A 27,694-nucleotide genomic window follows, 5' to 3' on the forward strand; every position below is an offset into this window, starting at 1 on the left:
TAGTGCTGTTAGGCAGGGAGTTTTGACTCAGCGATGATGAAGGAAGGTGATGTATGCCCAAGTCAGGATAATGTGTGACATGGAGGGGAACCTGGAGATGATAATGTTTCATGTACCTACTACCGTGTCCTTCTAGGCGCAAGTCACAGATTTTGCCTATTCTGGAGCAAAATCAGGAAGCATTTTTTTTTCCACGCAAAGGGTAGTAGAAATTTCGAACTCTTTCCCTGTAGGAAGGCTGTGGATTCTGGGACAATTGGAGTTTTCAAGACTGAAATGGGTAAAGGTATCATGGGATATGGAACAAATGCAGGCAGGTCTTAACCTCACTTGATGATCATTACTGTAATGCTCTTTTCTTGTGCTTAGTTCAAGCACACATGTCAGCATCCAGAGAACAGTCCCAGATTCCCTGACCACCTGGATTGCCAGCGCTTTCACGATTTCCAAGAACCATGGGCTTCAATTGGCCAATGCACCTGCTCAGGTAAGAGTTCCCCAGCTTTCAGAAATCTACTTAAATAGCCTAGTGGCAGGTTATCTCAGTTTGTCAGACTGGGGAGGACCTGTGCTTAAACTACGTAAGAGTAGGAATAGATTGAATGTTGGGCCATTCATCTTTTACCAGAGGACCATGAGCTTCGGAAATGTGTTCCCGGCTGGTGTGCTGGGTATGCTGACTCTCTGCATTGCATTCCAGAAGGACCACTGCAGCGCTTCAAGAAGAAAACTCTCCACCGTCATCTTGAGACAACTGGGGATGGGCAATAAATGTCAGCCTTGCCAGTGATGCCAACATCCTTAATAATGAATAAACCATCATCAGCCCTTCAGACTTGCTCCTTTCACATACCGTGCACAATCCAGAGGATAGGTTGTACCTGTGGAATTATACCCTGGGATGAATCATCATCTTCAGGAAAGGAAGGGATAACATTAGAAAAGAAAGACCGGATTATTAGTTATCCCACCTAATATGACTTCAAAATGATAATTAAGGTTTTCTTTGTACTGAGTACAAAGTCTCTAAAGAGACTTTATGCTATCTTAAAATTAAGAAGAGACATTTTATCGTAAGCACAGTACTTCTCTCTCCATTTTATCAATGTTACTATGGTCACTTTTCCCTCTGATTGCTAAGTGATAAATGTGTCGGCCTACACACTCCTTGTCCTCCCCACAACCTCACTGAGTTGAAATGAAAACTCATCAAACTGTGTGCTGCTTTAACTTTATCATTCTGAAGAACTTGATAGCCATTGGTCCTCCTCACTCTCATCAGTCATTGAAAAACAAGCTTAGCTTTGCCTAACCCACTGCTTTCGATTTGTGTTACCCTGTGTCCTACCTTATTTCCAATTATGGTCATAACCTGCACTACAGCGCTGGTCCTTTTCATCAGAATGGTACCTGAACTCCAAGAGTTAAATTACGAGGAGAGATTACACAAACTAGAATTATATTTCCTGGACTTTAGAAGGTTAAGGGGTGACTTGATCGAATTTTTCTTGATAGTAATGGGAGCAGATAAAGTAGATGGAAAGAAACTATTTCCACTGCTTGGGAAGTCAAAGGGGGCGTAGTCAAAAATTCGAGCCAGACCTTTCAGGAGTGAAGTTAGGAAGCAATTCAAAAGGTGGTGGAAGTTTGCAACTCTCTTCTGTAAACAGCAATTGATGCGAGATCAGTTGTTAATTTTAAATCAGAGCTTTTTATTAACCAAAGGTATTTAAGGAATCTGGGGCAAAGGCAGGTATATGGAGTTAGGTTGCAGATCAGCCATGATCTCATTGAATGGCGGAACAGGCTCGAGGGGCTGAATGGCCTCCTCTTGCCCCTGTGTTTAGTTTCTTATTTAAAGGCAGGATGTGAAATTCAAACATAGCCACCAGATGGCTCCAGAGAAAAAGGTATTGAGGAAAATGTTATTTTTCAAGGCATTTCACATGGATGTGTTTGTCTCATTCATTTATTTATAACACCGATATACTTTCGTTCCTCTTCCCAAACAAAAGGCAGCAAAATAAATCACAATATCTTGGCTCTTCAAATTGCGTGACAGGAGGGGCGCAAAGGGGAGATATTTTGTCAGATTCTCCTCTTTGTTTTTGAATCGCTCCATGGTTTTATTCAGTCTCATATTGTGATCTCCTCCTGCCTCACATCCCCACACGCTCCCTATACTCCTCTAACACGGAGACCTCCTCATCATTGGTGACTGCTCATTCCACCACTAACTTCTTGGAGCTATGGAGAATGGATAAGTACTTGAAAGGAAACGAAATTTGCAATGCAATGGGGAAAGAACAGGGTACTGGGACTATTTGGATAGCTCTACCAAAGAGCCAGCACAGGCATGATGGGCCGAATGGCTGGCTGTAAACACAGGGAGAAGATTCCCTCTGGTCTCCCTGCATTAGTAGAAAAAGACATTGAGGTGTTGTCGCTTGGATGGGATGCTGAGTCTCAGGCCCATCTGTTTAGCTGGCTGTAGTGAAGATAGTCCCCCGGTACTATTGCACAAACAATAACAGCCTGGCCAACATTCCTCTCTCAACCAGCATCATCTAAAACAGACCATTTCATTGCTGTTTGCAAGATCACGCCGAATGCACATTGGATATTGCTTTTCCCTATTTAGCAAGTATGAATGCAATTCCAAACTAATCTATCAGCTTTAAAGCACTTTGGGCCATGTTTACAATGACACTAACTCAGAGACCAGAGGGATTGCATTGAAACGCATTGAAACTCACACCACATGCCTGGACCAACCGTAAATTACTTGAGGAATGTCTTTCACAGATTGGCTCATCACCAGTTTATGACCTCTGCTCCTGTGTCTGTGTTAAATAATGTGAATACCAGTTTGTTCTTTTTAATTTAACAGTTGGAGGTCTTCAAGTCTTTCTTCTTGGAACTAAACCTGCCATACTCTGTAACCAGAGGGGAACAACTAATCCTGGAAATAAATATCTTCAACTACCTACAACAGACACTGGAGGTAGTGCCTAACAGTTTGTGCCTCTCACATAATGGGCTTAATATTTTGGAGTTGGAATAAAACCATTAGGTTGTCTGATGTCCCACACACTAGTAATGATGTTTTACAAATATTTTGGGATCATTCCATCCTGAGTTAGCATTAGATTGGTGACCTGCATATTGGCCTTCAATCAGCAACCAGAGAGCACAGGTTCTATCCAGTGGTATAAAGATACAGAGAGCAAAACATCTGGGGGTGGAAATTGACCATCTTTTAGTCCCATGCACGCCTGATAAATGTCACGAAAGCCATATTGGCCGTGGGTGTTTTTGAGGGGAAATGTCCTGGTGGGTCTCAAAAGTTAACATTTCACAAGTTTTGTAGGCAGTTGCCTGAAGCAGACAGTGGATACCTTGCAAATGGTGATGAGGTGCTGAATGCTCGCTTTAGCTCTCTCCCACCACTGATAAATTTGGCTATTATGACAGGAGCAGATGTCGGGCCTGCTTTGTTCATCTGTTACTGAGCCTGGATGCAATCTAGTCAGCGGCCTGCATTAAAAAGGTAGCTAAATTCATTCGTGATGTCGAGCTGGGAGGAGCAGGACTGCGTTTCCAAGGGAGACTGATGAGCTAGCAATTGGCTCCACTTCCTCTTTCCCCCCCCATACGCCGTCCCTCCCCCGCCCCGACACCCCCTCCCACCCACAAACTCTGGGAGATATCTAAGAGTCGCTGCTGGGGAGGTATGTCATCTCTTTGAAACTGGTGAGCTGCCTCAGGGGGCCTGTCAGGCCCCAACAGCTCACTTCAATTCTTGTAATGAGCCCTGAGGCCCAATTTCAGGCCTTCATTGGGCCTCCCAGTTAGTCGTGGACCTGAACTTGAACGATAAATTTCCACCCTCCACAAATGACAGCTTTGATGTAGTCTTCTTTATTAATTCAGTCTATTCCATTTCAAAACATTCTGTTTGTTTGATTCTCACCAAAAGTTTGTATTATCCAGTAATTCATAATAAACCAATAGAATTACAATGGAGAAGGAGGCTCTTTTGCCGTAAGAAATGTGACTGAGCCCAATATAACTAGAAAATAGTTTTACATACTTTTTTAAAAGGGAATTTTAGTAATTTAAAGTCAGGTTACTCAGAGATGGTAGACTGACACATTATTTTTTGTGATAAATCTATTTTCAGCTTTATTAATCAAACTTCACCAAGTTGCCATTTTTAAATATATCAAGGATTTTTTTCTGAAAAGACACTTTAAAATGCTGCCCAATTGTGCAGGAAGTATTCCACTGAAGGCAGAGGCTGAGACCATCAGTGGGTAAACTACCAAGATGAATTGGAGATGGAGGAGGCTGCTATTGGCCCTTCTCTCTTCATTGGTTGGATATGTGACCGGGGTATCCATTCCTATCACTTCACCTGGGGAGCAGCAGCAACAGAAGCTGACATGAGGGAAATGCAGTACCCATATAGTGTCAGTGGGTGGGCCAGTGGTAATCTCACTGGACCAGTAATCTAGAGGCCCAGCCTAATACTCTGGGGACATGGGTTCAAATCCCACCACGGGAGCTGGTGGAATTTAAATTCAATTAATTAATAAAAATCTGCAATTGAAAGCTCGTCTCAGGAATGGTGACCATAAAACTACCACTGATTGTTGTAAAAACCCATCTGGTTCACGACTGTCCTTTAGGGAAGGAAATCTGTTGGCCTTACCTGGTCTGGCCTACATGTGACTCCAGACCCACAGCAATGTGGTTGACTCTTAACTGCCCTCTGAAATGGCCTAACAAGCCACTCAGTTGGACAAAACTGCTACACAAAAGTTGAAAAGAAATAAAACTGGATGGAACACCTGGCATGGACTGCAGTGGTTCAAGAAGATGGCTCACCACCATCTTCTCAATGGCAATTAGGGATGGGCAATAAATGCTGGCTTTGCCAGTGATGCCCACATCCTATGAAAATGAATAAAAAAGTGCGATCAATGATGATCCTGGAAAGAGGCGGGAAGACAGAACGTTCTGTGAGGTAGGAGTAGGCCATCTAATTTTCCCCTTTTCCTGATTAATTCATGATAGGATAGTGGGAGAGAAAAAAATCCAGCCTCAAATACCCTATAGGGCATGCCAGGCCTAGGAAAACTATCCCTCTATATTTTATCTTGTCTCTACCCTCCTTTGAGTTATATCTTCCTCCAGTGTCGTGGTTATGGTTACTGCACTACTAAACCAGAGGCCTGGACTAATAATTCTAGTAGAATTTGAGTTCAAATCCCACTGTGGGTGGTTTGAGAACTTGAATTCAGTTTCATAAATAAATCTGGAGATAAAAAGCTTATAGGCAGATGAATAAAATTATATATTTTTTAACACACAGGTTTGGGTGACAGTCGAGTTGAGTGATTCGTTTGATTTCATCATTGTCCTGAACGAGAGGAACACTGTCCCCAATAAGAAGAAAGTGTCTGTGCAGAGTCAAGACGCCCACGTGTTTTATTTCCCCATCAAGCTGAAGGGTCTTGGGAAGATTCCTGTCACAGTCAAGGCCACGTCTGAAGTCGCATTCGACGCTGTCACCAAGTACATTTTAGTGAAGGTATCGTTTAGATTTAATAAATTTCTTTTTTTGGATTTTTCTTAAGGTAAACATGGTAGATTAGGAAGGTAAGAAATAGGAGCAGGAGTAGGCAGGCATACATACTTCCCCATGAGCCTTCTCTGCCATTCAATAAGATCATGGTTGATCTTCTATCTCAACTCCCACTCATTCTCCATATCTCTTGACTCCTTTACATACAGACAGATCTTAGAAGGTGGCAGGACAAGTTGAGAAGGTCATTAAGAAAGCATATGGGACTTTTTGGGCTTTATATATAGAGGAACAGAATACCAAAGCAGGGAAGTTGTGCTAAACTGTTTTAAAATGACCGGTTTGGCCTCAGCTAGAGTATTGTGTCCAAATCTGGGCACAACACTTTAGGAAGGATGTCAAGGTCTTGGAGAGGTTGCGGAGGAGATTTACTAGAATGGTACCAGAGATGTGGGACTTCAGTTATGTGGAAAGACTGGGTTATTCTCCATAGAGCAGAGAAGGTTAAGGGGAAATATAATAGAATTGCTGTAAATTATGAGGGGTTTTGATGGAGTAAATAAAGAGAAATTGTTCCCAATGGCAGGAGGACACAAATTTAACATAATTGGAAAAAAGACCAGAGGGGGGATGAGAATTCTCTTTATGCAATGGGTTGTTGTGATCTGGAACCCACTGCGTGAAAGGGGATTCAGTCGTAACTTTCAGATGGAAATTAGATGAATTCTTCGAAGGAAACATTTGCAAGACAATGGGGAAAGAGTAGGGGAAGTGGGACTAATTAAATAGTTCTAGAGCTGGCACAGATATAATGGATTGAATAGAATTCTATGATTCTATTTTCCTAATGGTTATTCGACTGCTGAAATGTGTTTTGGAGATGGGGTAAATGCGTGGGAATTTAGGATTAATTTGGCTGTGTGGCTACAAGCTGTCGGCTAATATATATAAAAAGGCCCCTTGGATGTGTGCTGCTATTGGCAGGGAAACAACACTGCAGCATGGCATCATAAGAACATAACATAATAATGTACGAACATAAGAATTAGGAGCAGGAGTAGGCCATTCGGCCCCTCGAACCTACACCACCATTTAATAAGATCATGGCTGATCCGATTGTGGCCTTAACTCCATTTTCCTGACTGCTCCCCGTAACCCTTAACTCCCTTGTCAATTAAAAATCTGTCTAACTCAGCCTTGAATATATTCAATGGCCCAGTCTCCACTGCTGTCTGGGGAAGAGAATTCCAAAGATTAACAACTCCCCCGAGAGAAGAAATTCCTCCTCATCTCCTCATCTTAAATGGGAGACCCCTTATTTTGAAACTGTGCCCCCGAGTTCTAAATTCCTCCACGAGGGAAACATTCTCTCAGCATCTATCCTGTCAAGCCCCCTCAGAATCTTATACATTTCAATAAGATCACCTCTCATTCTTCTAAACTCCAATGAGTATAGGCCCAACCTGCTCACCCTTTCCTCATATGACAAATCCCTCATCACAAGAATCAGCCTAGTGAACCTTCTCCGAACTGCTTCCAATGCAAGTATGTCCCTCCTTAAATAAAGTGAGCAGAACTTGCACAGTACTCTAGGTGTGGTCTCACCAATGCCCTGTACAGTTGTAGCAGGACTTCCCTACTTTTATACTGCAATCCCTTTGCAATAAATGCCAACATTCAATTTGCCTTCCTAATTACTTGGGTGTACCTGTATGCTGACTTTTTGTGATTCATGTACAAGGACTCTTTATCAGGAGAAAAGTGAAAGGAAATTGACAGAGCTGTAAGCTTGGAGCTGACAACTTTGCAAAAAGGAAAGACTTGCACTCGTATAGCGACTTTTATGACCTCAGGATGACCAAAGGGTTTTACAGCCAATCAAGTACTTTTGAAGTGTAGTGACTGTTGTAATGTTGGAAACACAGCAGCTAATCTGCACACAGAAAGCTCCCACAAACAGGAGTCAGATAGGAATCAGATCACCTGTTTTTGTGATGCTGATTGAAGCACAAATATTGGCCAGGACACCAGGGAGAACTTCCCTGCTCTTCTTTGAAATTGTGCCATGAAATATATTATGTCGATAAGAGGGCTGACGGGAACTCGGTTGAATGTCTCATCTGAAAGACGGCACCTCCAATGGTGCAGCACTCCCTCAGTATTGCAGTGGAGTGTCAGCCTAGATTATGTAATCAAGTCTCTGGTGGGCTACTTGAACCCATGACCTTATGACTCAGAGGTGAGAGTGCTAATAACTGGGCAAGAGCTTATACCAAGCAGTCCTCAGCTCTTTGGAAGCAGCTGAATCTGAAGTTCCCATCAGGATTTTGGAACTCCTGCCATTAATGCTCTTGGATTTGGATTTCCTGGCTATATATTTCGATTCTCCAGACCGTGTCGAATGCATTACAGATCTTTGCTGCTGTATTTACCCCAAAGGGGCAACAATGAGAAGGTTGAATTGATCCAAATTTTACTAATGTGTTACAGATGTTGCATGGTGCAAATCTCTAACAAGCCAAGAGCGTTACAGATAATGTAGACATAAGCCAGTTGTTTAACTTGGAGCCTGAGCCTAGGTTTAAATTTACAAGTAGCCTTAAGCATGCCCAGAGATTAGGAGTAATCCCTTAACCTAGACTAGTAGATATGTGGGAAAAGCTGCTGGTGTAACTCGTTCAAAACAAGACTGGATGAATACCTGGTACCAAACATTTTAATAAAGTTGAGAAACACAGGTGAAAGAGCAGGCTACCAGCAACGAGGAAACATCAGAGGGAGAACAGAATAGATAGGTGAGATGAGGTTGGGTGGGAGGAGGCCCAAATGGAGCATAAACACTTGGCTGAATGGCCTGTTTCTTTGCTGTAGACTTAATGTAAATGGCACAAGAAAAAATGAGATAAATCAGGAGGTAGTGATTGGATAACAACCAACTTGAGGTTTGAAAGCCAGGAGGTTATAGGAAAAGGAAGGAAAGTCAAGGGTGGTAAGAGGGTCTACAGTTTTGAGTTCTTGCAAAAGAATGGATTAGTGCAGGAAACAGGATAATATACCTCCGTCAGTCATAACCTGATAGAAGGCTACGAAGAAATTTGATAGAGGTGTTCAAAATCATGAACAATTTTGCTAGCGTAAATAAGGAGAAACTGTTTCCAGTGGGTTGGTAACCAGAAAACTCAGGTTTAAGGTGTTTGGCAAAAGAATCAGAGGGAAGATGAGGCCATTTTTTTTTACAAAGCAAATTATTGCGATCTGGAATACACTGCCTCAAAGGGCAGTGGAAACAGATTCAAACTTTCAAAAGGGAATGGGATAAATACCTGAAGAGAAAAAAATTACAGGGCTATGGAGAAAGAGCAAGGGGGAGTGGGACTAATTAGATAACTCTATCAAAGGGCTGGCAAAGGCCAGACGGCCTCCTGCTATGTTGTATTATTCTTTACTCTGTTACAAGTTGCCTCCTGGCCGAAGTCTTCCTTTTCTTTATTATTCCAGATTCCCAGTGTTCAGTTTATCCTTTTTACCTGATGGTGTTTAACAACATGCTTCCCTGTCTGTCTATAGGCTGAAGGAATACACCAGTCGTTCTCTCAGGCACTCTTAGTGGCCCCAAAAGTTGACGGACAACTTTGGTCCAAGGAGGTGCAGTTTACCTTTCCAGAAAATGTGGTGGAAGGGAGCCAAATCGCTCAGGTCACTGTGATCGGTAAGAAGCCCTGGCATTTGCTTTACTTAAACAAACATCCTCTGGATCTTCCCTGGCAATGCTCTTGATAAGGCAGAGAATGAACTAGCAACATAAGGAACTGGAGGAGGCCATTCAGTCTCTTGAGCCCATTCTGTCATTCAATTCGATCATGGCTGATCTGCACCTCAATTCCATTTACCTACTTTAGCTGTGAATCCCTCGATACTCTCACCCAACAAAAATCTATCGATCTCAGTCTTGAAAGCTTCAATTGTCCCCCAGCATCCCTAGCCTTTGGGGGAGAGAATTCCAGATTTTCACTACCCTTTGTGTAAAAACATACTTCTGATTTCACTCCTTATTTTAAGATCATGTCCCCGTGTTCTTGATTCCCCCACCAGAGAAAATAGCTTCTCTCTATCTACTCTATCGAATCCCTTTAACATTTTAAACCCCTTGATCAGATCACTCTTTTTCTCATAATTTATTTATTCACGGGTATGACAGCATAGTGGTTACGTTACTAGGCTAATCATCCAGAGCCCTGAACCAATCATCTAAACAAATGTGTCAAATCTCACTGTGGCAGTTTGTGAATTTGAATTCAGTTAATTAAGTAAACAAAATAAATCTGGAATTCAAAAGCTAGCGTCAGTAACGGTGAGCATGAAGCTCTTGAATTATTGTGAAAACCCTAATAGTTCACGGCTGTCCTCTAGGGAAGGAAATCTACCATCCTTACGGGTGTGGTATATACGTAACTCCAGTCAAACACCAGCGTGGTTGACTCTTAACTGCCCTCTGAAATGAGACTTGCAAGCCACTCAAATATGCCTTTGGTGGACATTTGTCCTGCAAGATAAGGGTGAACAAGTGTTAAGTCTGGGAGTTGAGTGCGTGCAAACTGAGTTGGACAAGAGGAGAGGTGTTAGAGGAGGATTGTGTAGTTGACTGCAGAGAACGCAAGGAGGAACGATGAACCACTGTCATGACTTTCATTAAGGCCAATCCAGTTTTGTGTCAGTGGCAGAAACCCGATTGAGGAATCAAACACTGAATTGCCGTAAAGATGGGCATGGATTTGGCAAGGAGTAGGAGTTGAGAAACGGTTTAATCGTTTGTGAGGACAGAACAAGCTGGGGCTCTTTTGTCTAGGAAAGAGTAGACTGAGAGGTGACCTAATAGTGGTCTTTAAAATTATGAAGGGATTTCATAGGATAGATGTTTCCACTTGTGGTGGGACCAGAACTAGGGGCAATGAATATAATAGTGAGCTGTACTACTGTGAGTCGGACATCTCCCAGTCCACACTTGACACTCTCCCACAACTTCCTGTCATGGATGAGTTAGAGATGAAGAACCTTCATTACTGGAGCTCGAGAAGGCCACAGACCACCCAGCGAACAGAAGGGCACCGGGCAAGGATGGAATCCCAGCTGAACTGCTCAAGCACGGAAAGTCCTATCTATTGCTATAACTTTATGAACTCCTCCTTCTCTGCTGGAAAGTAGGCTCTGTTCCACAGGAGATACGTGATGCCAAAATCATCACACTATACAAACACAAAGGTGACAGAAAAGACTGCAACAACTACAGGGGCATCTCACTCTTTAGCATCACAGGGAAGGCCTTTGCTAGAGCCACACTTAAAAGACTCCATTTACTTGCAGACTGAGTGTACTCAGAAGCACAGTGCAGTTTCCGTGCTAGCAGATCTGTTGTGGATAAGATCTTCTCCACACACCAGCGACAAGAGAAGTGTTCTTTTGGGCCTCCTTATCTCGAGAGACAATGGATACATGCCTGGAGGTGGTCAGTGGTTTGTGAAGCAGCGCCTGGAGTGGCTATGAAGGCCAATTCTAGAGTGACAGGCTCTTCCACAGGTGCTGCAGAGAAATTTGTTTGTCGGGGCTGTTGCACAGTTGGCTCTCCCCTTGCGCCTCTGTCTTTTTTCCTGCCAACTACTAAGTCTCTTCAACTCGCCACATTTTAGCCCTGTCTTTATGGCTGCCCGCCAGCTCTGGCGAATGCTGGCAACTGACTCCCACGACTTGTGATCAATGTCACAGGATTTCATGTCGCGTTTGCAGACGTCTTTAAAGCGGAGACATGGACGGCCGGTGGGTCTGATACCAGTGGCGAGCTCACTGTACAATGTGTCTTTGGGGATCCTGCCATCTTCCATGCGGCTCACATGGCCAAGCCATCTCAAGCGCCGCTGACTCAGTAGTGTGTATAAGCTGGGGATGTTGGCCGCCTCGAGGAATTCTGTGTTGGAGATACGGTCCTACCACCTGATGCCAAGTATTCTCCGGAGGCAGCGAAGATGGAATGAATTGAGACGTCGCTCTTGGCTGACATATGTTGTCCAGGCCTCGCTGCCATAGAGCAAAGTACTGAGGACACAGGCCTGATACACTCGGACTTTTGTGTTCCGTGTCAGTGCGCCATTTTCCCACACTCTCTTGGCCAGTCTGGACATAGCAGTGGAAGCCTTACCCATGCGCTTGTTGATTTCTGCATCTGGAGATAGGTTACTGGTGATAGTTGAGCCTAGGTAGGTGAACTCTTGAACCGCTTCCAGAGCGTGGTCGCCAATATTGATGGATGGAGCATTTCTGATGTCCTGCCCCATGATGTTCGTTTCCTTGAGGCTGATGGTTAGGCCAAATTCATTGCAGGCAGCCGCAAACCTGTCGATGAGACTCTGCAGGCACTCTTCAGTGTGAGATGTTAAAGCAGCATCGTCAGCAAAGAGGAGTTCCCTGATGAGGACTTTCCATACTTTGGACTTGGCTCTTAGACGGGCAAGGTTGAACAACCTGCCCCCTGATCTTGTGTGGAGGAAAATTCCTTCTTCAGAAGACTTGAACGCATGTGAAAGCAGCAGGGAGAAGAAAATCCCAAAAAGTGTGGGTGCGAGAACACAGCCCTGTTTCACACCACTCAGGATAGGAAAGGGCTCTGATGAGGAGCCACCATGTTGAATTGTGCCTTTCATATTGTCATGGAATGAGGTGATGATACTTAGTAGCTTTGGTGGGCATCTGATCTTTTCTAGTAGTCTGAAGAGACCACGTCTGCTGACGAGGTCAAAGGCTTTGGTGAGATCAATGAAAGCAATGTAGAGGGGCATCTGTTCATGGCATTTCTCCTGTATCTGACGAAGGGAGAACAGCATGTCAATGGTCGATCTCTCTGCACGAAAGCCACTCTGTGCCTCAGGGTAGACGCGCTCGGCCAGCTTCTGGAGCCTGTTTAGAGCTGTTACAAAAATTTCTAAATTCACTTGTAACAGCCCTTCAAAACACTCCCACAGGGGATGCTGAGACCAAGTGGGCCCACATCAGAGACGCCATCTATGAGTCAGCTTTGACTACTTACGGCAAAAGTGCGAAGAGAAATGCAGACTGGTTTCAATCTCATAATGAAGAGCTGGAACCTGTCATAGCCGCTAAGCGCATTGCACTGTTGAACTACAAGAAAGCCCCCAGCGAGTTAACATCCGCAGCACTTAAAGCAGCCAGAAGCACTGCACAAAGAACAGCCAGGCGCTGCGCAAACGACTACTGGCAACACCTATGCAGTCATATTCAGCTGGCCTCAGACACCGGAAACATCAGAGGAATGTATGATGGCATGAAGAGAGCTCTTGGGCCAACCATCAAGAAGATCGCCCCCCTCAAATCTAAATCAGGGGACAAAATCACTGACCAACACAAGCAAATGGACCGCTGGGTTGAGCACTACCTAGAACTGTACTCCAGGGAGAATGCTGTCACTGAGACTGCCCTCAATGCAGACCAGCCTCTACCAGTCATGGATGAGCTGGACATACAGCCAACCAAATCGGAACTCAGTGATGCCATTGATTCTCTAGCCAGCGGAAAAGCCCCTGGGAAGGACAGCATTACCCCTGAAATAATCAAGAGTGCCAAGCCTGCTATACTCTCAGCACTACATGAACTGCTTTGCCTGTGCTGGGACGAGGGAGCAGTACCCCAGGACATGCGCGATGCCAATATCGTCACCCTCTATAAAAACAAAGGTGACCGCGGTGACTGCAACAACTACCATGGAATCTCCCTGCTCAGCATAGTGGGGACAAGAGAAGTGTAGGGAACAGAGTATACACCTTTACCTTACTTTCATAGATCTCACTGGGGCATTCAACACTGTCAGCAGAGCAGGGCTCTACAAGATTTTGGGAAAAATTGGCTGTCCACTGAAGCTCCTCAGTCTCATCCACTCCTTCCATGACAACATGCACTGCACTGTGCAGTTTGATGGCTCCACTTTCAACAGTTTTGGAGTGAAGAATGGAGTGAAAGAGGGTTGTGTCCCAGACCCCACTCTGGCATCTTCTTCTCAGTGCACCTGACCTTTGCCTTCCCTGCAGTTATGGAAGGAATCTATTTGCAGACTAGGTCAGACGGCAAGCTCTACAATCCATCAGGCCTGCAAGCGAAGACAAAAACACATCACATCCTGATCAGAGAACTCCTCTATGCTGATGATGCTGCACTAGTCACACACACTGAAACTCAGCTACAAAGACTCATGGACTCTCTCTCCCGTGCCTGTAACTTGTTCTTCTTGACTATAAGCATCAAGAAAACCGTAGTCATGGGACAAGGTGTTGCATCTCCACCTCTGATCACATTAAATAACACCCCACTGGAAGTGGTGAGCAAATTCTGCTACATTGGGTCAACAGTGACAGACAATCTGTCCCTTGATGCAGAGCTCGATAAACGCATAGGGAAAGCAGCTACCACCTTTGATTGACTTGCAAAACATGCATGGGATAACCCCAAGCTGTCCCTTATGACCAAGCTGATGGTTTATAAGGCCTGTATTCTCAGCACTTTGCTGTATGACTGTGAAACATGGGAAACTTACAGCTACCAGGAAAAGAAGCTCAATAATTTCCAGCTCAATTGTCTGCAGTGCATTATGGGTATATCCTGGCAGGACACAAATCACAAATGCAGCAGTCCTCTCAAAGGCAGAGCTCCCAAATGTGTTGACACTAATCAAACAGAGGCCGCTTTGATGGATCAGACACATCTGCAGGATGGAAGACAGTCGCATACCTAAGGATCTTCTGAATGATGAGGTAGCTGGGGCCAGACGACCAGTGGGGCGCCCAAAGCTCTGCTTCAAGGATGCTTACAAACGTGACATGAAGGCCTTAAATGTCGACTATTGCACCTGGTAGTCACTAGCTGGCGAATGAGGGAAATGGCGACACGTCCTGTGGACTGTTGTGCACTATCACGATAACCCCTTGCTACAGCAGCTTGGCAACAGGCGCCAACGTCAAAAACAACAACTCACAGTGTCCCTTGGCAGCTTCCCGTGCAGCACTTGTGGCAGAACCTGCCTCTCAAGGATTGGCCTTCACAGCCATCAGCAAAGGTGCAGCAAGAGAAGACACCCCACCGAAATGGATTGTTTGCTGCATGTCCATCATCTTTCATAGATGGAAGGATGCCTCCGGTCACTCAAATTCAATAAGGATTTCAGGAAAAACTTCTTTATCCAGAGAGTGGTGAGAATGTGGAACTCGCTACCACAAGGAATGGTTGGGGTGAACAACACAGATACATTTTAGGGGAGCTAGATAAATACATGAGGGAGAAAGGAATAGAAGGTTATGTTGATAGGGTGAGATGATGTAAGGTGGGAGGAGGTTCATGTGGAGCATAAACACTGGCACAGACCTGTTGGGCCGAATGGCCTGTTTCTGTGTTGTAAATGCTTTGTAATAGGTCGAGGGTGGACCTTTTGAAGAGGGAAGTGATGTCAATGCTTTCGAAAGGGCAAAACCTGTGGAGTGCGTCATTGTGTCAGCTAAAATCACCCAATTCTGCCCTTTCTCTGACAGGCCAAAAGGGTTAAAATCAACACCAGAATTGCTGATAAATTCATGCCACAGGAAGTGGGCATTTGACACAAGACTCTCAATGGATTACTGATAGATCTAGGGTCAGTGTCTACCTCAGTGAGCTTCGTCATCCAATCATTAGAATTTGCTTCCAGTTTCAAGAAGCATGTGTTTTTCATCTGAATATCATCCTCAAACCAGCAGGTCTATTTTGGGCAGAATAATTTATTGTTTCAAAGAAACTTTTTTTCTTCCTTCTGAATTCAATTTTTTGTGAGACACATCTGTGTCTAATCTATTTCATTTCATAACAATAATTTTATTTAGACTGAAGAGGCCAGATGTGGAATTTTTTTTGGTTTATTTTCTTTTCATTTTGTCTGTCACTGTTCCCTGCCCTTGCCTGAGAAGACTGATACTTGCTTGGCTGCAGTTGAGTGAAGGTTGCCTGCCCCTCTCCAGTACTTTGCTCAAATGGACCTTCTTTGCTGTTCGACCACAGTGACATCACATCAGGATCTGATCCTGGCCTCTGTACACGCACAATATCCAGCAAAGGTGATTGGACAGCAAGCAGGAGTGGGAATCCTTGCTGATCTTCTCAATCCTTAGCTCAGAAATGCGACAACCAGTTACTGTGCTCCTATCTCCCCTTTGAGATCAGTTAACTTAGCACTGGGGCTTAGAGGGTTAAATCATGAGGACTGGTTTCATAAAGTTCTCTTGTATTCCCTTGAGTATAGAAGATTGAGGGGATCACAGTGTTTAACTTGGGTGGATACAGAGATATAGTTTCCTTTGCTAGGGAGTCCAGAACAAGGGGGCACAAACTTAAAATTAGAGCTTGGCCATTCAGGAGTAATGTCAGGAAGCACTGTTTTTTTGTTCATTCATGGGATGTGGGCATCGCTGGCCAGGCCAGCATTTATTGCACATCCCTAATTTCCCTTGAGGAGGTGGTGGTGAGCTGCCTTCTTGAACCGCTACAGTCCATTTCGGGTAGATACACCCACAGTGCTGTTACGAAGGGAGTTCCAAAATTTTGACCCAGCGACAGTGAAGGAACAGTGATACAGTTCCAAGTCAGGATGGTGTGTGACTTGGAGGGGAACTTGCAGGTGGTGGTGTTCCCATGCATTTGCTGCCCTTGTCGTTCTAGTTGGTAGAGGTCACAGGTTTGGAAGATGCTGTCTAAGGTGTGTTGCTGCAGTGCAGCTCGCAGATGGTACACACTGCTGCCACTGTGCGTCGGTGGTGGAGGGAGTGAATGTTTGTGGATGGGGTGCCAATCAAGCGGGCTGCTTTACCCTGGATGTGTCAAGCTTCTTGCCTGTTGTTGGAGCTGCACCCATCCAGGCAAGTGGAAAGTATTCCATCACACTCCTGACTTGCGCCTTGTAGATGGTGAACAGGCTTTGGGGAGTCAGAAGGTGAGTTACTCGCCACAGGATTCCTAGCCTCTGACCTGCTCTTGTAGCCACAGTATTTATATGGCTACTCCAGTTCAGTTTCTGGTCAATGGTAACCCCCAAGTTGATAGTGGGGGGATTCAGCAATCGTAATGCAAGTGGAGATGGTTAGATTCTTTCTTGTTGGAGATGGTCATTTCTTGGCACTTGTGTGGTGCAAATGTTCTTTGGCATTTATCAGCCCAAGCCTGGATATTGTCCAAGTCTTGCTGCATTTCTACACGGACTGCTTCAGTATCTGAAGAGTCACAAATGGTGAACATTGTGCAATCATCAGCGAATATCCCCACTTCTGACCTAATGATGAAAGGAAGGTCATTGATGAAGCAGCTGAACAAAAAGGATATGGAGATCTGGATCTCTCTCTCCCAAAGAATGCTCGGTCAATTGGAGCTTTCAGGATTGAGATTTTTGTTGGGTAAGGGTATCAATAACAACAACTTATTTTTATATAGCACTTTTAATATAATGAAACTTCCCAAAGGGCGTCACAGGAACGTTTTAAAACAAAATATGGTACCAAACCACGTAAGAAGGAAAGTGAGGTAGAGAGGTGGAGAGGTGCAGGGAGGGGTTTCCAGAACCTAGGGCCCAGGCAGCTGAAGGCGCAGCCACCAAAGTTGGGGTGATTAAAAACAGAGATGCTCAAGAGGCCAGAATTAGAGGAATGCAGATATCTCGGAGGGTTGTGGGGCAGGACGAGATTACAGGAATAGGGAGGGGCGAGGATAAAACATGGATGAAAATTTTAAAATAAAGATGAAATCAATAGAGGGCTGATGGGTGAACAGGACTTGATATGAATTAATACAGGGTCAACAGAGTTTTGGATGACCTCAAATTTACCGAAGGAAGAATGTGGGAGACCAGCCAGGAGTGTGTTCGAATAGTCAAGTCTAGAGGTAACAAAGGCATCAATGAAGATTTCGGCAGAGCTGACATCGGCGTGAAGTCGGGCGATGTTACTGAGATGGAAATAGGTAAGTATGTGGTTGGAAGCTCACTACAGGGTCAAATATGTATCGAGGAAAAAGGGGCAAAGGTGGTTAAATGCAGGTGAGGTACAGATCAGAGTGGATGATCCATCTCGGCCTCCTCCTGAAGTCCCCAGCATCACAGATGCCAGGCCTCCGCCAATTCACTCCGCGTGATATCAGGAAACGACTGAAGGCACTGGATACTGCAAAGGCTATGGGCCCTGACAATATTTCGGCAATAGTACTGAAGACCTGTGCTCCAGAACTTGCCGCACCTCAAGCCAAGCTGTTCCAGTACAGCTACAACACTGGCATCTACCCTGCAATGTGGAAAATTGCCCAGGTATGTCCTGTACACAAAAAGCAGGACAAGTCCAACCCGTCCAATTACAGCTCCATCAGTCTACTCCCAATCATTAGTAAAGTGATGGAAGGTGTCATCGACAGTGCTGTCAAGTGGCACTTGCTTAGCAATAACCTCTCAGTGATGCTCAGTTTGGGTTCCACCAGGGGCACTCAGCTCCTGACCTCATTACAACCTTGGCTCAAACATCAACAAATGAGCTGAACTCAAGGGGTGAGGTGAGAGTGACTGCCCTTGACATCAAGACAGCATTTGACCGAGTATGGCATCAAGGAGCCCTAGCAAAACTGAAGTCAATGGGAATCAGGGGGGAAACTCTCCGCTGGTTGGAGTCATACCTAGCGCAAAGGAAGATGGTTGTGGTTGTTGGAGGTCAATTATCTCAGCTCCAGGACATCACAACAGGTGTTCCTTAGGGTGGTGTCCTTGGCCCAACCATCTTCAGCTGCTTCATCAATGACCTTCCTTCAATCATAAGGTCAGAAGTGGGGATGTTCGCTGATGATTGCACAATGTTCAGCACCATTCACCACTCCTCAAATACTGAAGCAGTCCGTGTTCAAATGCAGCATGACCTGGATAATATCTAGGCTTGGGCTAATAAGTGTCAAGTAACATTCGTGTCACACAGTGCGAGACAATGGCCATCTCCAACAAGCGAGAATCTAACCATCTCCCCTTGACATTCAATGGCATTACGATCATTGAATCCCCCACTATCAACATCCTAGGGGTTACCATTGACCACAAACTGAACTGGAGTAGCCATATAAATACCGTGGCTACAACAGCAGGTCAGAGGCTAGGAATCCTGCAGCGAGCAACTCACCTCCTGACTCCCCAAAGCCTGTCCACCAGCTACAAGGCACAAGTCAGGAGTGTGATGGAATACTCTCCACTTGCCTGGATGGGTGCAGCTCCAACAACACGCAAGAAGCTCGACACCATCCAGGACAAAGCAGCCCGCTTGATTGGCAACCCATCTACCAACATTCACTCCCTCCGCCACCGATGCATAGTGGCAACAGGGTGTAGCATCTACAAGATGCACTTCAGCAACGCACCAAGGCTTCTTCGACAGCACCTTCCAAACCCGCGACCTCTACCACCTAGAAGGACAAGGACAGAAGATGCATGGGAACACCAACACTTGCGAGTTCCCCGCCAAGGCACACACCATCCTGACTTGGAAATATATCACCGTTCCTTCACTGTTGCTGGGTCAAAATCCTGGAACTCCCTTCCTAACAGCACTGTGTGTGTACCTACCCCACATGGACTGCAGCGGTTCAAGAAGGCAGCTCACCACCACCTTCTCAAGGGCAATTAGGGATGGGCAACAAATGCTGGCCTAGCCAGCAACGCCCACATCCCATGAATGAATAAAAAAAAATCATGATCTAATTGAAGGCGGAGCAGGCCAGCTGGGCTGAATGGCCTCCTCTTCCTATGTTGCAAACTAGAATTTCCTGTTATGTGTAGTCCGACTGCATGTTGTGCAGTGCATCTTAACCAGCCACACATTCTGTGACATCCAGACAGTGTTTCATAAGTAAATAGTTTAACTCTGGAGATCCATACAAATAAACAAGAGTGTAAAAGATCTCTTGTACAACATGATTGTATCTCAGCAGTTGTTAAAGAAATGTAATCCCATGACTGGTTTAAGTTATTGCTTATCCTTCCATTGTGCTGCAGAGATCTCTGCAGTATTAATTTCAGGACATTGGTATTATATCATTCTATTATGGACTCTAATGCAAAGTCATTAGCAGCCTCTAAGCCAAGTAATACACAAGGGAACACGTTTCCATTCAGCCCTCCAGCCTGTTCCGTCAGTCAATGAGGTCATGGCAGATCTGCAACGTAACTCCGTTTACCCAGCTTTGCCACGTATCCCTTAAAACCTTTTGTTAACAAAAATCTATCAATCTCATTTAAAATTAATAATTCATCTAGCACCAATTGCTGTTTGTGAAAGAGAGTTCCAAACCTCTACCACCCTTTGGGTTGGATTTTATGCAGGAGGTGGGGCTCCTGGCACCGGGCTGAAAAGCTGGCAGCCCAGCAGTATCAGCAGCGTCACTGGGAGCGGTGGCCACTGCCAGTACTGCAGAGGCCTCGGACCCAGGCTCAAAGCTGGAACTCCAGAACACAGGTAAGTGAGGCGGGGTCGCTGGGGCCAGTCCGGAAGGCCCCGGCGAAGGGGGGATGCGGGGGGTTGGCCATTCGGTCCAGGGAGAGGGGTGTACTGATGTTCCCCTGGGGAGAGGGGGGTTCCTCCATGGGCCACAAGTTTCTCACAAAGGAGGGACTTCCCCAGCCCCCCTCCCCCAAGCCCACAGTGAGGATGCCTCGGTGGCATTTGCCCCCCCTGCCGCTGGTAAAATCCCAGTGGCAGTGGGAAGAGGCTTTTAATTGGCTATTAATAGGCCACTTCACGACCTCAATTAGCCTCTGGGTGGGAAGGTTGTCATCTGCCTATCCCAGCCCTGGGGAAATTGGAACTGGGAATCCCGGAGTTAGGTGCCGTGGCGGGCAGTTCCATTCCGATTCTCTGGCAAACCCCCACCATGAAATTCGCCTTCTGGATGAGCACAAGATCCAGCCCTTTGTGTGTAGAAGTGTTTCTTCATTTTACTCCTGAAAGGTCTGGCTCTAATTTTTAGACTATGTTCCCAGTCCGAGACTCCCCAACCAGCGGAATTAGTTTCTCTCTATCTACCCTATCTGTTCCTGTTAATACCGCAAAAACTTCGATCAAATCACTATTTCATCTTTTAAATTCCAGGGAATACAATCCTACTTTACAAAAATCTCTTTCTGTAGCCAGAACAGTTAAGTCATGGGAGCTGCGAACAAGACGAGTTAACGTGCAGTAAATATACAGTGAGCATCTATCAGCAACCTCAGCACCATTTGCCCAAACTTTATGGCGGTTCTTTCTCGTTAAAATTCTGCGGCTGTGTGGAAACTCCCAGTGGAAGGAAAAGACCTTGAAATGCAATATTGCATGGCCCTCCATTCTCAGTTAATGCCTTGGCGCCTGCAGCCTTAAAGGCTTATCAAATGAGCTCCTGATTCCCTTGTGGGGCCACTAAATGTAAAAGAATCCGGGACGAGCCAGGAAAATGGTAACTCCAGCTGGAGCACTCTCATCAACTCTGGCTCTTCCATACTGTACTTTCTACATTTTTCATCCAAGAGCATTTGATTAATATCGATAGTTGAAAGCTCGTTATTAGTGTTAACCTTGGCTCATTGGGTAGCACTCTCACCTCTGAGTCAGAAGGCTACGGGCTCAAGAAGCTGCTCCAAAGATTTGAGAACAAAATCTATGCTGATACTCCCAGTCCAGTACCGAGGCAGTGCTGCGTTGTCGGAGGTGCCGTCTTTCGGGTGAGATGTTCCGCTGAGTTCCCTGTCTGCCTTCTCAGGTGGCCGTAAAAGACCCTGGGGCACTATTTCAAAGAAGAGCAGGGGAGATTTCCCTGATGTCCTGGCTCTCACCCAACACAACTGAAACAGCTGATCTGACCATTTATCTCTTTGCTGTTTGTGGGATCTTGCTGTGGATAATTGCGGCTTTGCTGTAAATGACTAATTTTCCCCCTAGCTTTTTTGGCCAGAAGCTGTCATGGGGGAGTTTTCCTTCTGCTTGGTAGCCAATATGCTTGGGTCACCTGATGCCTGGGTCACCATATACCTGAGTCAACTAATGCATTGGGCCCTATATGCCTGGGTCACCTGATTTCCCACCTGTGTCTGCTGGAAATGTGTGGACATTGAATCAGGCATAACAGCTGACCACAGTTTCTGTCGGGACTGACACACGAAGAATGGCATTTTGGTCAGTCACCTAGGGGAAGGAACCTGCCATCTGAGTAAATAACTCAATAGGTAGTGCTGGGACTCCAGAGAGTACAAGAGCAGCCTCTGTCCCTCACTTCCCATTGGGAAACATCTGCATTCTGCTGAGAGCTTCCTCGTTATGGCTTGTTTAATGTACAAAGCCTCTCGTCCAGGAAATAATGGGGTAAAAATTTGACTCGGGTGGTCAGGCAATTAGGAATTGGATGCTCGTTATAGCCACTTACCACATTCTGTCTCTGCGATGCAGCCTCTTCTCCACTGGCCTAATTTGATACTTTAAGAGCATTTTATGACTGGATTTATATTTCATTTGCAGCAGGATTTATATCCTTTGGGAACTGGGCCAATATGTGGCAAATGCAGTTCAAGTGTAAACTAAATGGATTATGGTAATCAATTCTCTCTTTCAGGTGATATCCTTGGACCTTCCATTAACGGTTTGGAGGACCTGCTTCAGATGCCTTATGGATGTGGTGAACAAAATATGATCAGATTTGCACCAAATATCTACATTTTACAATACTTGACGGCCATAAACCAAGTGAATGAGGAGATTGAGGAGAAGGCTTTGTCATACATGATCCAAGGTGATTATGATGATCACGACTGTATTTTTCACTAGCTTTCTGTCTTGAGGGCTACTTTCAGGAACATGCCAAAAATCTGCCTCAGCCTCATTCTCTGAGGCTGTTGCCTCCAGGCCCCAACTCCAACTCCCACTCCCACTGAGGCCCCTACATTCGATTTCTCTCTCACACTAGCTTGCTTCAGGGCTTTCAGGTTATGGCTCCAGATCCACCACAAAATCAGCCGGAAGACGGCAGAAATAGACAAATAGAAAGCTACAACAACTTGTATTTCTATAGTGCCTTTAACATAGTAAAACCTCTCGAGGTACTTCACAGGTGCGTTATCAAACAAAACTTGACACAGAGCCATGAATGGAGATGTTAGGATAGGTGAGGGTCAAAGAGGTGGGTTTTAAGGAGTATCTTAAAGAGGAGGAAGAGTAGTGAGGTTTAAGGATGGAATTCCAGAGCTTAGTGCCCAGATGGCTGAACGCATGGCTGCTAATGGCGGGCAAAGGAAATTTGGGATGTGCAAGTGGTTAGAATTGGAAGAGTGAAGATATCTCAGAGGCTTTATAGAGTTGGAGCAGGTAAGAGAGATACAGGAGGGGCGACACCGTGAAGGGTGAATGGGACTTGTTGCGAGTTAGGATATGGGCAGGGGAGTTTTGGATAGAATCATAGAATATTACAACACAGAAGGAGGCCATTTAGCCAATCGAGTCTGTGCCAGCCCTTTTGAAGAACAATCTAGTTAGTTCCACGCCTCCATTCTTTCCCCATATCCCTGTAATTTTTTTCTTCTTCAAGTATTTATGCAATTCTCTTTTGAAATCCACCCTAGGGAGTGCATTCCAAATCCAAACGACTCATTGCATAAAACAGTTTTCCTGTGTGCCCTCTTGTTATCAACTCCTTAGCCATTGGGAATAGTTTCTCTTTTTTCACGCTGTCTAAATTCTTAATGATTTTAAACACCTCTATCAAATCTCCTCTTAGCCTTCTCTGCTCTAAATCTCCAATCTGTCCACATAACTGAAAACGCTCATCCCTGGAACCATTCTAGTTAATCTCTTCTGTACCCTCTGCAAAGTTCACACATTCTTCCTGAAGTGTGGTGCCTGGATGTGCTCAAGTGTACAAAGGGTGGAAGATGGGAAGGCGGCCTGGAGAGCACAGCTGCTCTTATATTGTTCAATGTAAGGGGGAGATGGTGGTGTAGTAGTAATGTTGCTGAGCTAGTAATCTGGTGATCCAGGCTAATGCCCTTGAAGGCATGGGTTTAAATACCACCATGGCAGCTGGTTGGATTTAAATTCAATTAATTAAAAAAATTTGGAATTGAAAGCTTGTTTCAGTAATGGCGACCATGAAACTATCATTGATTGTCATAAAAGCCCATCTGGTTCACTAATGCCCTTTAGGGAAGGAAATCTGTTGTGACTCCAGACCCACAGCAATGTGGTTGACTTTTAACTGCCTTCCGAAATGGCCTAGCAAGGCACTCAGTTGTCAAGGGCAATTAGGAATGGGCAACAAATGCTGGCTTTTCCAGTGATGCCCACATCCCATTGAATAATTTAAAAAAGGCTGCCATTGGCTGTAACCACAGCCTGTGCCAGCCAATGGAAAGATGAAGTGAAACTGTTGGATTTTGTTAGACCAGTGACCAGGAAGTCCTGATTTCTTTGGGACCTAAGCATTTGCCCTAGTGTCATTGTACCAAGGTGAAGTGTTGCACTGGGAAATATTCCCCAGAACCACTGTTTCTAGTGAGACTTGAAAAACACTCCCTGAGGTGGTAGTTGAAATCTCATGAGGATTGTGAACATAGAAAATCTTCCCACTCTGTTTGTCAAGGTCATTCACAGCTAGTGATCTGAGGAAACCTTCCATCCCCCAGTGGAAATGCATGAGCATGATACAGAGAGAGGGAAATGGAGGAGGACATGCAGAAGGATGGAGGCAGAGACACAGTCAGAGGAAGAGATGAACCAGTTTTGGTTTTAGCTTTGACATCAAGGGACCCTTTTGCAGATGAATTTGTATACATGTAAAATAATGTGTGGAAATAAAATAATTCAGCCCTTGGAGGTTCCTCAAGTATCCATTTAATTGTTACTACCTGCTGTTTCCATTTCTTTATATTGCTTTCCTACATGCAACAGCCCATATCTCTCTAACTCCCTGCAGAAGCAACAGTTGCATCCAATTTCCTTCTCAACGCTCAATCCAGTTCTCAAGCAATGATCTTGTTTTTCAGGTTACCAAAGGGAGTTGACATACCAAAGATTTGATGGTTCCTTCAGTGCTTTTGGAAACTCTGATTCTTCTGGAAGTACTTGGTAAGAAGGTTTTGGAGGAAAATGACTGAAGGCTCCTTCCGTTTGTACCTCCGGTTACAAAGCTCTCATTCACTTGACTGTGGAACCGACCCAAAAAACTGTTGCAAGATTTATAACTATTTTCCCTCAGTATAATTACTGAAGAATGTCGAGGGGATTACTATCAGTAGGGAATATGCTAGGAAGGAATGATCAGCAACCAATTTACATCAGTAAATATGAATTACTTTACTTTATTCCAAATATGAGTTTAATAAAAAGAGAAACTAGCTGCCAGCTATCAATTGAAGTCCACACTTTGCCTATCAGTGGATAGCTGATCTTTCTCTCACCTCTAGCCTCCAAGCTCTCTTTCTGTTACAACCTTTTCTTCTCTCTCTGTCTCTCTCTCACTGTGTCTTGCTTTCTCTCGCTCTCTCTTGTTCTCTCAGTCTCTCTTGTGCTCTCTTGTTCTCTTGCGCTTTCTTGTTCTCTTGCACCTCTCGCGCTCATTCTCTCTCCCTCTCGCTTTTACTCTCACTCGCTCTTTTGTTCTCTCTCTCATTCTCTCTTTCTTGCTATCTCGTTTTCTCGCTGTCTCTCTTGTTGATATTAAAATGGTCAATACTTTTCTAAAATATCCTCTTTTGCTCTTCCTAAGCCTCAGATATGTTGGCCTGCATGCCTTCAATAAGGACTTCGCTAGAAAGAAACCACGGACACATAATTGACATAAGGAAAGGATACGTGTATACATTAGCTTCTTTTTCTCCTCCTGCAGTCCTTACATACTCTCTCTCCTCCTTGAGTCTTGATGAAGCTGTAGTTTGAATTGGTTGGTTGCACCTTTCAAAGAGCTGTAAACATGCAAGATGCCTATTGCAGGTTTTCAAAGGATAGAATACCTAATACAGTTGGTGTATAAGCACTGTGTTCCATTATTCATTGATTTGAAAAAGGGGTTAAAATACAAGTGCAATGGCCCATTCACATGTAAACATTGCTGATTTTTGACTAAACCAAGCCTTTTTGTGGTCAGTAAGTCTTGCAAGGAAATAAGCGGCATTGGCAAACTTCCAACATTTCATATCCACTTTACAACCGCAGTACAGTGTCAAACATTATGCAGGACTAACAACCTTTCACAGTCTACTGAGAGTTGTTTATTAACACTATTTCTGTGTTTAAAGGACTCAAGTTTCAAAAATAATGTTACTGATCAGGGAAAACAGGGTGTTGCCTTATGTCAAATATATTTTCTTTCCCTGAATTTCATAAGGCTCTTGACAGCGAGCGCTTGGTTAATTCCAAACCATTTATTAATTTATTAAAGACATAGACTGTTTTATAAGAGTGAGGTCAATTCTAAGCAGACAGAGAGAGAAGCAGTCAAGAATGAAGGAGGCGGAAAAGAAAGGACAGAGAGATGAAAACAGAAAGCCAGAAGAAGAGTGAGAGATAGAAAGGAGCAAAGGATGAGGGGAAAGAAAGGTTTGGAAATGAAGATGAAGAGATCAGAGTTGAAGGAGGTATGATGGGAGTGAAGGAGCAAAAGTGATAACAGAGTGAAAGAGGAAAATGAATGTGGCTGAGGAGAAACAGTTGAGAGAAAGCAAAATAAGAAAGAAGTGATGGAGAAAGAGAGATATAAGATGTATACATTTTCATGAATTGGTTATGACTCCATGATTTACATTACTTTTGACATTTTTATCATGACTAATCCAAGCTTTGGCCAAATATTTACCCTGACAAAGCCACATCCTGAAGTAGAGGAATTTGCTATTCACTATCCATAGGGTTGGAGCTGTAGACAGAAACGTATATATCTCAGTGTTTCATACTGACTTCTACCTCCGCTTGGCCGGATGAATTGAACAGATGGATGTGACAGTGACCAGCAGCAATGACCTGTGGCTCAGTGGCTAGTATGTTTCTATGCTAAACCAAAAGGTTATGATTTCAAATCCCACTCTAGAGACTTGAACTCAGATACTAGTTTAGCCAATCCCAGCTCAGTACTGAGGGAGGTGCCAACTTTTGGATGAGACGTTAAAATGAGACACTGTCTGCCCTCTCAGGCAGGCATAAAAAATCCCATGTGTTATTTTGAAGAAGGGCAGAGGATTGGCTCCCTGGTGTCCTAAATAATATTTATCCCTCAACCAACATTACTAAAAAAGGAGATATCTTGCCATTGTCTCATTGTTGTTTGTGGGAGCTTGCTGTGTGCAGTTATGGCTGCCACGTTTCCTATGCTGTAACAGTGACTACACTTCAAAAGTTGTTAATTGTCTGTGAAGTGCTTTGGGACATCAAAGAACAAAGAACAAAGAAAATTACAGCACAGGAACAGGCCCTTCGGCCCTCCAAGCCTGCGCCGATCCAGATCCTCTATCTAAACATGTCGCCTATTTTCTTAGGATCCTGAGGTCATGAAAGGCGCTATAGAAATGAAAGCTCTTTCTTTCTTACAATCCATGCTGGCAGACCAAGCAAGTTTTAACAGCAGGTATTGTCATAGAGTCATAGAGTTATACAGCACAGAAACAGGCCCTTCGGCCCATTGTGTCAGTGCCGGCCATCAAGCACCTAACTATTCTAATCCCATTTTCCAGCACTTGGCCCGTAGCCTTGTATGCAATGACATTGCAAGTGCTCATCTAAATACTTCTTAAATGTTGTGTTGGCCCAGACACTTGGAATATGTAAACCCTGGCTGTTATATTTTTAATACAGAATAGCTTGAGGCAATGAGACCAATTGAGAAGCCTCCATAGCTGGGATCAGCAGAGGCTTGAAGTTTCTTGAGGAACAGTCTGCCTTTATGAAAATGTCACCTGGCTCAAGTTGCAAGTCAGAAGGGCATGGCTTTAAGCTCCAGCCTCAGACTCGCACCCTCAAACTAGTGGGGCATTGCCAGGGGTGCAGTTGTTAGCTCAACATA

At 44.6% G+C, this 27,694-nt stretch overlaps 1 protein-coding gene across 1 annotated transcript in view; it reads left to right on the forward strand.

Annotated features, from left to right (window-relative positions):
• cd109 (CD109 molecule) overlaps window positions 1–27,694 on the forward strand; it is a 103,544-nt gene that overhangs the window by 46,383 nt on the left and 29,467 nt on the right. The window contains exons 19-24 of the mRNA XM_068045710.1: window positions 370–487; window positions 2,891–3,004; window positions 5,378–5,596; window positions 9,158–9,299; window positions 22,265–22,441; window positions 24,687–24,768. Of these exons, the coding sequence (XP_067901811.1) occupies window positions 370–487; window positions 2,891–3,004; window positions 5,378–5,596; window positions 9,158–9,299; window positions 22,265–22,441; window positions 24,687–24,768 (852 nt within the window). The remainder of the gene's footprint in view (window positions 1–369; window positions 488–2,890; window positions 3,005–5,377; window positions 5,597–9,157; window positions 9,300–22,264; window positions 22,442–24,686; window positions 24,769–27,694) is intronic.

This window comes from Heterodontus francisci, chromosome 13 (assembly GCF_036365525.1).
Source record: "Heterodontus francisci isolate sHetFra1 chromosome 13, sHetFra1.hap1, whole genome shotgun sequence".
In the NCBI taxonomy this organism is placed as follows: domain Eukaryota; kingdom Metazoa; phylum Chordata; class Chondrichthyes; order Heterodontiformes; family Heterodontidae; genus Heterodontus; species Heterodontus francisci.